The sequence below is a fragment of the Euleptes europaea genome, chromosome 12 (assembly GCF_029931775.1).
Source record: "Euleptes europaea isolate rEulEur1 chromosome 12, rEulEur1.hap1, whole genome shotgun sequence".
Classification (NCBI taxonomy): Eukaryota; Metazoa; Chordata; class Lepidosauria; order Squamata; family Sphaerodactylidae; genus Euleptes; species Euleptes europaea.
In genome coordinates, this window is record NC_079323.1 from 16,825,785 (window position 1) to 16,840,662 (window position 14,878).

Genomic DNA, 14,878 nt, shown 5'->3' on the forward strand with positions numbered 1-14,878 from the left:
ATGAGAAACAACAATTGTGTGTTTTAATGAGTGCGGTTGGCAGCCACATTAAAAAATATTTCTGAAACATCAGGAACATCCTTTTTGTTGGAAAAAAGATGATAAACATTACACAACACTCACTCCTGTCCTTTGGGTTAGATTTGGAACCCTCTTTATTTTTTCAGACAGCATTTGGTTATACCAAAGTGCTGAATTCTATTTTACTCAGTAGAGGAACCCTTACACATTAGCACAACTGAGAGCACTCTATTGGTACTTAGCTACTGGTTCAAACTATTATCATCTCTCCCTCTGACAGTTAGAACTTCATGCATATATTTCCTACCCATTTTCCACTGGTGTTTCACAGATATTTGGTGGTGGTAATATTATCTATAAGGAAGAAATATCAAAGCACAAATTATGGCATACACTGGAATAACCTTCAGTACAGTAGCCAGCCACTGGAGCCCTGGCAACCAGTGGGAATCTTGTGGGGGCGGGGAATGATGGTGCATGACACCACATTTGTACCCAGAAGTGACATCATGATGGTCTAGGAATTCGTCCATATGTATATTTCTTTGCCACAGAGATGGATTCAAGTGATGTTTGTGTCACTTTGTGTATCCCTTGTGGAACTGTTACATTTGCAATGACTTCTGTTTATTCCAACTATATCCTCTATAGATTTTAAGTCATATGGACTATTACATTTGCCAATGGATATGAATAAGATTTATCCCTAAGGGGAAGAAATGAATTTTTGAACCTTGTATACCTTTTGAACTGCATGAATTGAATGGAACTGATGAAGAATGAAATGATCGTCTTCCTTTCATAATAGTCTTTTACACATCTGCTGAGGTCTTGTGACCAACTATTGGAATCTTCTTGGATCTATGTACCCTTATGGACTATTGAAGAAAACACATTTATACATACCTTTGTGGACTATTGAAATACCATTGTATATAGTTGTATGTTTGTCCCTTTCCACTATTGTATGCATTGATTACACTTTGATGTTTCACTCATTTGTGTTGTAGTAACTATAGCCTAAGATTCCTGCACTACTTTCCTTATCCTTGATATTAGTGCAGAGGTGTTGATTTTGGTTTGCTCAACCTTCAGGTACTAGCTGGAGATCTGCTATTAAAACTGATCTACAGCCGATAAGAGATCAATTTACCTGGAGAAAATGACGGCTTTAGGCAATTGGACTCTATGGCGTTGAAGTCCCTCCCCTCCCCAAACCCTGCCCTTCTCAGGCTCCGCCCCCAAAAATCCCCAGGTACTTCCCAACCCGGAGCTGGCAACCCTACCCCTGCTCCTTGCTTCCTCTGGAGCAAAGAGGCCCGCAGGGCCTGGAGCCTGCCTGCTGATTCTGGGAAACTGGTAAGCCCAGCCTCCTGGAAAAGGTCAACGGGCTCCTACCCTCCTGGCTCACTAGTGAGGCTGTAAGGAAGAGTTATTCCAGAGGGCTTTGGGACAACCTGAGCAAACGGGTTGTACTCCACTGGTGGGGACACAGGGTGGTTTTCAATGTCTTTTTAAATCTGTTTGCAGTTTTATCAAATTGTTTTTATGTTGTTATCCACCTTGGGGCCTGGGATGCCCAGGAGAAAGGCAGGTATATAAATATTTTAAACAAATAAATAAATATATATAAAACATGCACAATATATCTATCCAAGCACTTTGTGTCCATCTGTACAAAATTCATGGAAGCTTAGAATGAAATGATGAACATCTGATGCAGCAAAATCATAGAACAGACCAGTGGCTCCAAAAACTTTCGGGCCACCGCCCGGTTGGTTCCACAAACTCAACCCTACCCTATCCAACAACACAGTTGAAGGGGTCCACCTCTAGAGCCCCCTGCTGCCCCCTTGCCTCTTAGTGCCCCCCTAGGTAATCCCCCCCAAGCGGTGATACTGCCCACTTTGGGAACCACTAGAATAGACTGTGTGACATTCATCCAACACTAACATGTACATATACTGCATTTTTAATGTTATTCTACAATGCGGTTTAAGGAGGTTTTATGGCTTATATAGGTTTGTTTTCATTTTACTTTTCCTATATTACTATCAGAGCAGTATGATAAACAGCTCCGATAGTAATATAGGAGGTTAATAAATCAGTCATTCTTTGAGTGCTTTTCTTTTATGGCCTGTCTCTTTACCAATGCACTTTTTAAGTCGAGTTTTAGCAGATGGATGCTACTAAAAGAAGGAAACGGGGTGCATGATACAGAAGTCCATACTTGGTTCAATTACAATTAAAAATGCTTAACCATCCTGCCAACATAATGAAAATGGGCGAGATGTTCACAGCCTATAAAAACCACTTGCTCCAACAGGTGTGAATGCCAGATGTTCCTCTAAGTGAAAGGTGATAAAAATGATCATCCCACTCTTATTATAAAACCAGGGTAGTTAAAATGGTGGGGATGGGGGTGGGAAAGTACCAGTAATTAGGATGTCCATAACTATTATGCAAAACCTGGGTTTTGGCTCGACTTTCAAAGCCATTTGTCCTCTAGAGAAATTATTATCGGTGTCTAGATTTTCTTCGGCAAAGCTATTCATGAAGGCAAGTAACAGGCAGCTAGCTATCTTGGATGAGACTTCAGTCAATCAGACAGGAGACAGACTGAACGAGACTGAGGATCTTTCAACACTCATCTTTGGGTAATACACAATCCTCATTGCTGCAACAGCTTGAGAACTTCATCACCGACAGATCAAACTGTTTTTACTGAAACTGGTAAATCACTTCAGTCCTAGATTTACGTACTCGGAAGTAATCCCCATTAATATCAGTGAAACTTATTTCTAAATAGCTGTGCTTGGAATAACCTTTCCAAGATGGTAGCGACAACAGGAGTTGAGTTTTCCAGCCATCTTGGTAATCTTTCAAGAAGTGGATTGAAAAATGTTGCACACTGCAATGTGCTTACAGGTCAAAACCTTCATGTTCAAGACTGAAAAAGCACAGAAAAATGAAACTCATGTTGACTCTAAATACAAAACATTATCATGGAGATTCTCATTTATTCCTGTGGGTTTAACAGACTTCTTTCCCCCCTGTTTACATTTCTACTGCACCTTTTCAACCCTACTACATTATACGACAAGAGATATAATTCCATAGTGGAATGGGCTGGCAGAAAAATTCTACCAGCCTATGCAGTTAGCAGGTCTGTGGATGCCCGGACCAGATAGGGACCATCCCAGAAGGGAGGGCTGGCCCCTCCCCCATACAATTCCTAATCAAAAGCAGCCTGCAGGGTGCTTGTTTATCCCACTGGGCACTCCCAGTTTGAGGAACTCTCACTGGTTGAAAATGCATGGCTGTTTTGTCTTGCAATTCTCCCATGAATGCAGCAAATCTCTGTTTTGTAAATGCATGGTGGTCTTCTGTCTGTGGGACCAACCCACTTCTGGTGCAATACTTTCCCTGGTTTTCCAATTCCTGTTTTGTCTCGAATTAAAAAAAAAAAGAATCGCTGCAATTGCAATTGCTTCCCTGTGCTTTCCAGCACGCGGGTTGACTCCCCTCCCTTACGGCCCATTCCATTTTCCCCTCCCATTCCTCCGAGCTGGCGGGGGGGAAAGCTCACGCCCATCGCAAGCCAACACCTTCCAGCCCTGCTTCCAGTACCAGGCGAGGCGGAGTGTGAGGAGGAAAGTGTAAGCCAGCCCTTGCCTGCCGGGGTTGGGGCATGTGTGGTGTGTATGTGTGTGTGCGCGTGCCGCAGGGTTGACAGTGCCTTCTTCTCCCTGCCGCCTGAGTGAGGCGGAATGATTGGGAGGAGGAACATATAAGCCAGCCCTTGCCTGCCGGGGTTTGAGTGTGTGGGGTGTGTGTGTGCATGCGCACCGCAGGGTTGATGGCGCCTTCTTCTCCCTGCCACCTGCCTCTTTTTATTTGTCCCTATGATGCATTCATTTTTTTGATCTTGGGATAGAAAAGTGTGAGACATGAGAGGGACAAACCAATGACATCCTAGCCGTGCGTTAATGGCCACTATATCATCTAATTCATGTGGTGGTTAAGAGTGTAAGAATAGTCTCTGGGAGACCAAGGTTTGAATCCTTACTCATGCCATGGAAGCTTAGGGGGTGACCTTGGGCCAGTCACACTCTCTCAACCTAATGTACCTCACATGGTTGCTGTGAGGATAAAATGGAGGAGAAGAGAATGTTGTATGCTGCTTTGGGTCCCCATTGGGGAGAATGGCAGGGTATAAATGAATTAAATAAATAAACAAACGAATAAATAGGTTGTGAGAATGGATCCGAGATAAGAACATTTAATGAGTAGCAATCACTTGGATAATGGAAAAGAAATACCATCAGTTTTTCCCATTCTGTGCATGCTACTCAATGGACTGTTGACTCTCCTTTAAAAAGAGCATTATTTCATTACTGCTACTCAACATTCTTCTGTTTTTACCCATTAATTTTAATTGTTCTTGTCTGAGAGGCACTGCCACAATGCAACATAGTACAGTGCTATAAACGGTTATGAAATTCCATTAAACCAACTCAAAACACATTAACATCCAGTAAGAACGCTGTATAGTACTTTGATTTCTATAACAATAATGAAGTCATAATTCTTCTGATAAGAAGCATCCTGAGAATCAAGACTCTGACGTTATTCTTGCAAGGAACCTTCTGGTGTTTCTCTTACCAAGAGTATACTTGTTAGAAACTGTAACTCCATGTTGTGGCTGGAGTCCTTAGGGAATATCTACACTACGAGTAGAAGCGGTTTAACAGTCAGCTCCACTTCTTAGGGAGTTCTAGTTCTATTGAAGGAAGGCTAGGGATCTCTGTCAGAGAATACTTAGCTCTTTCACCCAACTATACTTCCCAGGTTTTTTTTTTTAGGGAATCCATATCATGCCCTATGAGGAAAGGCTGAGGGAGTTGGGAATGTTTAGTCTGGAGAAGAGGAGGCTGCGGGGGGACATGATTGCTGTCTTTAAGTATCTGAAGGGCTGCCACTTAGAGGAGGGCAGGGAGCTGTTCCTGTTGACAGCAGAGGATAGGACTCGCAGTGATGGGTTTAAATTGCGGGTGGAAAGATACTGACTAGATATTAGGAAAAAGTTTTTTTTTACAGTAAGAGTTGTTCAACAGTGGAATCGGCTACCTAAGGAGGTGGTGAGCAACCCTTTGCTGGCAGTCTTTAAGCAGAAGCTGGACAAACACTTGTCAGGGATGTTCTAGGCTGATCCTGCATTAAGCAGGGGGTTGGATAAATGGCCTGTATGGTCCCTTCCAATTCTATGATTCTATGCCAGGACAAAGTAATCTAGAGATGTCTCATATTTTACACATGTTCTCTCTGTCCATTGACACTTCAGGTTGTACATTTTTTAATCTCTCACCTCACAATGTGGCAAGAGGGCTTCTAAAACTTTGTGACATCACTACTCCACCTGGATTCTTCTAATGCTGCTGCTACTGGGAAAGAGCAGCCATCTGGCCATAGGTGAAACTAACCTTTGGAACAAACCCAACCTCCAAGCGTGGTGTACTGGTTAAGAGTGATGGTTTGGAGTGGTGGACTCTGATCTGGAGAACCGGGTTTGATTCCCCACTCCTCCACATGAGCGGCAGAGGCTAATCTGGTGAACTGGATTTGTTTTCCCACTCCTATACACAAAGCCAGCTGGGTGTCCTTGGGCAAGTTACAGCTCTGTTAGAGCTCTCTCAGCCCCACCTGCCTCACAGGGTGTCTGTGGTGGGGAGGGGAAGGGAAGGTGATTGTAAGCCGGTTTGAGTCTCCCTTAAGTGGTAGAGAAAGTCAGCATATAAAAACCAACTCTTCTTCTTCTCCAGCAGCCTAGTTCTTTTAGAACAGGGGTGGGGAACCTTTTTTCTGCCAAGGGCCATTTGAATATTTATAACATCATTCGCGGGCCGCACAATCTGGCCCTGCCCCCTTTAACCCCTCCATTGTTGCCACTTCCGCCCCCAACTCACTTGTAGTGCAGAGGAAATACATTTCTCCACAGCCCAGGTGGGAAAGGGTTAACATAGTTTCTTGGGCAGTCCTAACAACTTCATAGCTAATGACTCTTCTGCAAGGGGGAAAGAAGGTTCCTTTTCTCAGCAAAACAAACTCCCATCAGCCTTGAATAGAGGCTATCCCTGGCCGCGGGAGGGGGCGGATCGCCAGTCTTAGATCCTTCTGAGCTAGAGATCTGCCAGGACCCACGAAGGGCCAGACCAAATGATTTCGCGGGCCTTATACGGCCCCCGGGCCTGACGTTCCCCACCCGTTTTAGAAGGTCACATCCTCAGTGAAGAGCAGTGGAGACAGCAACAGCCAAGGAAACTGGAGGACTGGGGCTAGTTGCTAAGCTTGTTATATGCATTCTGTGTAAGCTGCCTTGAAAACAAATTGCCAGATAGTGCAGTACAAATATTTCAGTAAAATAAAAACAAAAATTGCCTGGTCAAATTCCACGTTTCGGGGGGAACCATTCAGTAGTAGCTTTCTATACCTGAAATGCCTTGACAGCCAATCAATTTGAAAAAGGGTGCTATATCAGTGTTATATCAAAGTCAGAAACTTAGCCTACCCCATCCCACCCCACCGATCCCCCCCCTACCTTTTGACTTCCTTTCGTAGAAATTTCTCCCTCTATACTGAGCCGTGTCTGTGTACAGAGTCTCAAGATCTTCTTGCCAAGTGTCTGGATTAAAGTGCTTTAGCAGTTCTTCCACAGTGTCAAAGCCAGCAATGGCCTGATCCAGAGCTTCTGCAGTAAGGGTCGGGTCAGTCACTGATGGAGAGTGATGGGATACCCCCTAAGACAGACAAAGAGCACAGTGTTTTTTTTTTTAAAATGCATGTAGAAAATGACCAACGTTCAAGAGAAACATTCTCCATAGCTGATTCACAGGAGGTGTTTGTGCAAGGACAGTATATCATGAGCTAAAAACAATGGTTTCAAGCTCTAAATTTCAACATATTTGTTTACTCAGAATCATAGAATCATAGAATCGTAAGGGACCACCAGGGTCATCTAGTCCAACCCCCTGCACAATGCAGGAAATTCACAACTACCTCCCACACACACACCCAGTGACCCCTACTCCATGCCCAGAAGATGGCCAAGATGCCCTCCCTCTCATCATCTGCCTAAGGTCATAGAATCAGCATTGCTGACAGATGGCCATCTAGCCTCTGCTTCAAAACCTCCAGGGAAGGAGCGCTTACCACCTCCCGAGGAAGCCTGTTCCACTGAGGAACCGCTCTAACTGTTAGAAAATTCTTCCTAATGTCTAGACAGAAACTCCTTTGATTTAATTTCAACCCCGTTGGCTCTGGTCCGACCTTCTGGGGCAACAGAAAACAACTCGGCACCATCCTCTATATGACAGCCCTTCAAGTACTTGAAGATAGTTATCACATCATCTCTCAGTATTCTCCTCTTCAGGCTAAACATACTTACTTTATTTATATTTTATTTATATTTATTTTACAAAATTTATACGCTGCCTTTCTGCTCTCATAAGAGGGATCACTGAGGGAACACCAAATGAAACGTCTTCACCCACTGGCGGAAGATGATAACAGAAGGTTACAGACAAATCTTCCTGGGGAGAGAGTTCCAGTGTTTCAGTGCTATGACTTAGAAGGCCCTCAGCTATGCCGTCTCCGGCCGCCGCAAAGCTCAGGAATGAGCTGCCAGTATACTGTGCCTCAATAAGAAAATGCTAAAATGAGACAACAATTGGGCTTCCCACACTATGAGTCTCACTGTTGCTATTCAGCAACGTTCAATAGGTTTTCACTTGATGGGAAACACTAAATACCAAGGTACTAGCGATGTTCTCATTCTTCAGAGAGAGATAACATAGAAAAGAATTCAGAATGAGATTACACAATTAAAAAAATAATGCAGTATCTTAGATTTTTTTAAAAGTTAACAGCTTTTTCATGATTACTCATACATGCAAGTGAGATCTCATGTAAAAAAAATTTAGAAAGCTTAAACAAGACATAATTGAAGTTTATTCAGTCATTCAAAAGACATTATGGAACATGAAGTACAGTGTTCATATACACACATGGTGGTGGGAACTGATGATACCCAGTTGCTGGATACAAGGTTTAGGTTACAATGTTTGGGAAACACTGACCAGGAATTTCCCAGAATCACTGCGTTGTGGTTAGCCTCAGGGGGCACACAGGAATTAGACTCAGTCTTGGCAGCCCCTTTGAGGTGGTCAGCAAACAAAAGAAAACACAGTGCAATCCTAAATAGACTTGTATGTGCGTGTGAGCAGCCAAGTCATAGCTGACTTATGGCTACCCCATAGGATTTTCAAGGCAAGAGACATTCAGAGGTTGTTTGCCTTTGCCTGCCTGTGTGTGGGCTGAGAGAGTTCTGAGAGAACTGTGACTGGCCCAGGGACACCCAGCAGGCTTCATGTGGAGGTGTGGGGAATCGAGCCCAGTTCTCCAGATTAGAGTCCGCCACTCTTAACCACTCCATCATGCTGGCTCTTAAACAGAGCTACCCTCTTCTAAGTTAATGAAATCAATATTCATAGACACTCCTCAGTACATTCTGCAGCTGCCTATTGGCACTTAGTAGAGTGGCCAACCTCCAGGTAGAACCTAGAGATCCTCCTGGAATTAAAACTGATCTCCAGATTAAAGAGAACATTTCCCTTGGAGAAAATGGCAGCTTTAGAGGGTGAACTCTATGGCATTATAACCTGTTGATGTCCTTCCCCTCCCCAAATCCTGCCCTCACAGGGCTCCACCTCCAAAATCTCCAGGAATTTCCCATCCCAGAGACGGCAACCTTAGCACTTAGTTTATTCAGCTACGTCGCCCTGCAGGGATGCTATCAAAATTTCTCATTTTTATAGGTTCAGCTCAACTCAGCCAGGACAGAGAAGAATATAAATCTAAAAATGAATTATAATTTTTTCAAACATCGCATTTCAATTCAAGAAGAATGAAAGCATTCACAATGACAACACGAAAAATAAAAGGGGGGCATGTCCAAACATTCCTAATGCCCAGTTGGACAGGCTTTCATGGGAGCCAGTCCCAGCACTCCCAGTCCCCTCGCCATTCCTCAGCCAAGTCAAGATACTACTGCAAAAATCTCTGGAAATGGTTTTGGAAGATGAATGTCACCCCTTGATGGTATTCTCAGTATTTTCTTCATTGGGGAACTAAGCTGAACTTCAGATTGCTCCCCCACGTGAAACAACCAACACATTACTTACCAATACAGGGCTTGTGACTGATTCCCAGTTGGTTTCAGATGCAGCAGGCTGCAGATCATCCTAGAAATCAAAAAAGAAACACAAAGAAAAAGATACTACAGTTGCAAAACACTTGTAAGGCTCTTTTTAAAAGGAGAAGGAGGAGGAGTTATATGTAGGGTTGCCGGGTCCCTCTTCACCACCGACGGGAGGTTTTTGGGGTGGAGCCTGAGGAGGGCAGGGTTTGAGGAGGGGAGGGAGTTCAATGCCATAGAGTCCAATTGCCAAAGAAGCCACTTTCTTCAGGTGAACTGATCTCTATTGGCTGGAGATCATTTGTAATAGCAGGAGGTTGGCAACCCTAGTTATATGGCTGCTGGGCATTTTACTTCACAACACAAGATATTATTCCATTCTTGAAATTTGTTTACAGAATCTTGGTCCTTTGACTGTGTTCACATGAACAAACATGGACAACATGCTTGTGATGGGTTTCCTGAGGGCTAGATCCCACCCCACAGGATTTTCGCACCATCACAGAAGTTTCCTGCCAACCACACCACACTAGGGTTCCCAGTAGGAAATTAACAGCTACTCAAGGGGATAGAATTTGGGTTTGAGTGTAAACCAACCCAAGTCTGGAGCAATACCTGAGGGACAAGGAGGTAAGCAGACAGGAACAAGATGGTTTCTTTTCAAAGTGAACAAGAACAATGTTTATTTGGAAAAACACCCATAACTGAGGTAAATATTAACATTTAAGTAGGTGTTGTGGCCCTGCTCTGGATGGGCCAGGCTAGCCTGATCTTGTCAGATCTCAGAAGCTAAGCAGGGTCATCCCTGGTACTTGGATGGGAGACCACCAAGGAAGTCCAGGGTCATTACACAGAGGCCGGCATTGACAAACCACCTCTGAACATCTCTTGCCTTGAAAACCCTACGGGGTCACCATAAGTTGTTTGGGGCTTGACAGCCCAGTTGTGGGATCTTAGATTCCAGCCAGCACAGGCTTAAGGAAAACCTTTTCTCACACAGCATTAATAGTCCATCCATACAAAGAAAGCACTCTTCTGGCCTTTCACGCATGCTGAATAATGCACTTTCAATGCACTCTGCAACTGGCTTTTACTGTGTGAAACAGCAAAATCCACTTGATTGCTAAAGTGCCTTGAAACTGGATTGTAAGTACATTATTCAGTTTGTGTGAAAGCACAATGTGTTATGTACCACACCCAGTAACATCGCTGTATACTACAGAGAAACTTAACCAAATAACTGATTTTCTCCACAGATCCTTAACCCACACTCCTGTTAAACTAGCCTTTCTCTCTCACTGACAACTTCCAACCTCTATTCTCAAGTTTCAACACCTAAGTGACATAACCTCCCCCTCTGAGATCTTAATCTTTCCAAGTACCCAGATCCCATTGATTAAGTTAGAAAGGTGCTCTTATCAGCTTGCTTGTTGCTGGGGTACATGTCTACACTTTGTCAATCACAGTGCTGCATCCTTGTAAGTTTTATTCAGGACAAACTGCCTTAATTTTGTTAAAAAAAAGAGAGGAGTTAATTCCTCACTTTGCTGCCCCAAAATAAATTCATTTTTTCAGGAAGGACATTTCAGTCTTTATGAGGATGGCTTGTATGGCAACACCAGAACAGGAAGGGCAACATTTGCTGCCACACTTTCCCAACAGGCTCCTACACCACCGTGGTGTAGTGGTTAAGAGCGGTGGTTTGGAGCGGTGGAGTCCGATCTGGAGAACCGGGTTTGATTCTCCCACTCCTCCACATGAGCGACGGAGGCTAATCTGGTGAACTGGATTTGTTTCCCCGCTCCTACACACAAAGCCAACTGGGTGACCTTGGGCTAGTCACACTCTCTCAGCCCCACCTACCTCACAGGGTGTCTGTTGTGGGGAGGGGAAGGTGATTGTAAGCCGGTTTGATTCTGCCTTAAGTGGTAGAGAAAGTCAGCATATGAAAATCAACTCTTCTCCTCCTCCTCCTCCTCCTCCTCCTCCTCCTCCTCCTCCTCCTGTGTTTCCCCCATCATTTTATTGTAAGGTATGGAAAAGCCTCGCCGGCTAATTTTCCAAGTATAAGGTTGTCGTTAAAATCACAAGAGCAGGGGCAGTTTAAAAAAAATGTGAGGAAGACACAGGCAGCCTAAGGCTATTTTGTGCTTGATGCAGAAATCCCACATGGTGTGGTAACAATATAAAAACAACCTAAATAATTGGCAGTTTGCTGCCCTTAATAGTACCCTTGCCGGAAGTGAGCTGCCTGAGCTTAGAGATAGCCCAGGAGCTGAGTCACGTATCACTCTACAAATTGTCTTCATATCAGCCCCTCCCAACCAAAGAAGATACATGAATTCCTCCCTGAGCTGTTCCCAACCAGGCGCAAATGAGGCCAAGACCTATTTAGCTTCAAAAAAGCAGCACCCTTACGTTCCCTCCGGCCATTCGGCAACAGGGGTATTTCTGTCCATTGGAGTAAATGAGAACGGCTTCCCGGGCTGCTGCCTTTGCAGTTTAGATAACAGCAGGGATCTCTGTTCGGAAGTTTCATCTTGTTCAAAATGGAGCTTCAAGATTACTATGGGGTATAAATTACAGAGCGTACCTTTCACCTCTGATAAAAAAAATTACGGTGGCTACGAATTCACTGTTGGGCTCAATTCAAAGAGCTGGTTACGACCAACTTGGAAGGCTCTAAGAGGGGAGTGGACATGTTCATGGAGGAAAGGGGTATTCATGGCTATTAGTTAAAATGAATACTGGTCATGATGCATACCTATTCTCTCCAGTATCAAAGGAGCATGCCTATTACATTAGGTGCTTTGGAACACAGGCAGAATAATGCTGCTGCAGTCGTCTTATTTGTGGGCTTCCTAGAGGCACCTGGTTGGCCACTGTGTGAGCAGACTGATGGATTTGATGGGCCTTGGTCTGATCCAGCAGGGCTTTTCTTATGTTCTTATGACCAGGAGGGTCTTCAACGCCATACAGTCCAATTGCCAAAGCGGCCATTTTCTCCAGGGGAACTTATATCTATCGGCTGGAGATCAGTTGTAATAGCAGGAAAACTCCAGGTTGGCAACCCTACTCATCACCCAGGATGTTCCCCCACAACCTTCTCAGCAATACAGTGAAGATATTGCTGGAACAGCCCTTCCTTGTATGGTGTCTCAGAGTGCTGGCCAATTTGCCCTGCCCATTGTGAGCAACCCATCTTTAGTTATAGCCAAAGACCAGTCCTTTTTATCCCAGTCCTCCTGCTAACAACACAATATGGGGATAAAACAGATCTCTAACATGCCAGAGGATGCTTGTCCCAATTAATTTTTCTCTGGATTATCTATTAATGCCCATGAAAGGGACATCTTTTGCAATCTGCTATATATATATATAAAAAAAAGCCTAGAGAAAGGGCTAGCTCCTCTCTTGGCACAACCATAACAATATGCAATTACTTGCGAGGAGTGTGAAAAAGGAACCCAGTGAATGAAGGCTGATACAGTATCAGTCAGTGTCTCCTTTTCCGTCTTTTCTTTCTCTGTCGGGCTTTACTATTTTTAAATCCGTGGATATTTAGTCGGAGAGAAACATGGGCCAAGAATATGTTTAACTCTGAATAGAATGGCAACACCAGGATTCCAAATGGATGGGAATGATTAGGTGTTTCCACCGGCTCCTTGGCTCCAACAGCTTGCTCGTTCCGTCTCTGCAGTGGCTCTAAGTGCTCCATCCACGATTCATTGCAAGGAGATTTCGTTTCACTGTCTCCTAATGCAGCTTCAGTCGCTCAGAGCTTTTGAAGGGCTTTCCACCCGATCCCCCTGTTCATCTTATATAACCAGCTGCAGATCTGGCTTGCAGACACTTAAAGAACAACATCAACATAACTTGCATCCTAGCTCTGCTAAGTCTGAAAGCAACAGCTCTTATTATCATGGTACTGAATGAATCTAAATTGGATTTACGGGTTTTTCAAGGTTTGCACATGAACTCCCAAAGAGCCAAAAATGTGGACTTTTAATTAGCAGTGTTCCCCCTTCCCCGTTTTTAAAAGAAGAGTTGGTTTTTATACGCTGACTTTCTCTACCTTTTAAGCACTATCAAAACGGCTTAGAATCGCCTTCCCTTCCTCTCCCCACAACAGACACCTTGTGCGGTAGGTGGGGCTGAGTCTTGAGAGAACTGTGACTGGCCCAAGGTCACCCAGCAGGCTTCATGTGGAGGAGTGGGGAAACCAGCCCGGTTCACCCTGAGTCTGCCGCTCATATGGAGGAGTGGGGAATCAAACCTAGTTCTCCAGATTAGAGTCCACCACTCTTAACCTTAGCCTATGCAACCAGATCCCCCTCCACTAATGGATAGTTTCACATATTGTGTGTGTGCAAAGTTGCAGGTCACTTATGGCAATCCTGGAAGGTTTTCAAGGCAAGAGTCTTCAGAGTTGGTTTGCCACTGCCTTCCTCTGCATAGCAACCCCGGACTTCCTTAGTGGTCTCCCATCCAAATACTAACCAGGGCCGACCCTGCTTAAGCTTCCAAGATCTGACAAGATCGGGGTAGCCGGGCCATCTAGGTCAAGGCATTTCACATATTACAGAGCAACAATTTGGGTTTGCCATTGAGTACATATAAAACAGGAATCTACTGCCCACCTGGCTATCTGGCAAACATATCTCGGTCTTATAGCTCCAATCGATGGGATAGACACAGATTCTGAAATGGGTGAAATACTTTATCTGTACCAAAAATGCAGACCTGGGTACCCATGAAAATGAGACAGCCAGTATGATAAAGACAAGCAAAGATATGACCTTTGAGCAACATCATGAGAAATGGAAACTATTTTATAATTATGTCGAGGCTCAGGTTTAACAAACATCAAGTGAGAAATTAGACAACATTTAGTGGTATAGCAATGTAGTTCTAATTTCACAGACAATTATTAGGTTTGTGGATACATTCATTCTTCACAGAGGATGACCACTTATTGATTATGTTATTCATATAACTTGCCCAAACATTGATGCAAAATGATGTTGTTTGCTTGATTTGCATTAGAATAGTTATTTTCTAGTTTGTTAACAGTATGTTAGATACTTTTATTTTTTCCCCTTTTCCCATTTTCCTTCTGTATCCCTTTATTTTATATATATAGGAAGTCACCACTAAGTCTGTTTGAAGAAGCGGCACAATCCAGAGAAAAATTAATTGGGACAAGCATCCTCTGGCATGTTAGAGATCTGTTTTATCCCCATATTGTGTTGCTGGCAGGAGGATTGGGATAAAAAGGACTGGTCTTTGAACTAGTTAGGCTATAACTAAAGATGGGTTGTTCACAACGGGCAGGGCAAATTGGCCAGCACTCTGAGACATCATACAAGGAAGGGCTGTTCCGGCAATATCTTCACTGTATGGCTGAGAGGGTTGTGGGGGAACATCCTGGGTGATGAGTAGGGTTGCCAACCTCCATGTACTAGCTGGAGTTCTCCTGCTATTACAACTGATCTCCACCGATAGAGATCAGTTCCCCTGGAGAAAATGGCTGCTTTGGCAATTGGACTGTATGGCGTTGAAGTCCCTCCCCTCCCCAAACCCCGCCCTCCTCAGGCTCCACCC

At 44.1% G+C, this 14,878-nt stretch overlaps 1 protein-coding gene across 1 annotated transcript in view; it reads right to left on the reverse strand.

Moving 5' to 3' along the window:
- PDGFD (platelet derived growth factor D) overlaps positions 1 to 14,878 on the reverse strand; it is a 165,285-nt gene that overhangs the window by 22,502 nt on the left and 127,905 nt on the right. Inside the window, exons 4-5 of the mRNA XM_056858559.1 lie at positions 9,261 to 9,320; positions 6,620 to 6,818 (exon numbers count right to left, since the gene is read on the reverse strand). Coding sequence (XP_056714537.1) covers positions 6,620 to 6,818; positions 9,261 to 9,320 — 259 coding nt within the window. The remainder of the gene's footprint in view (positions 1 to 6,619; positions 6,819 to 9,260; positions 9,321 to 14,878) is intronic.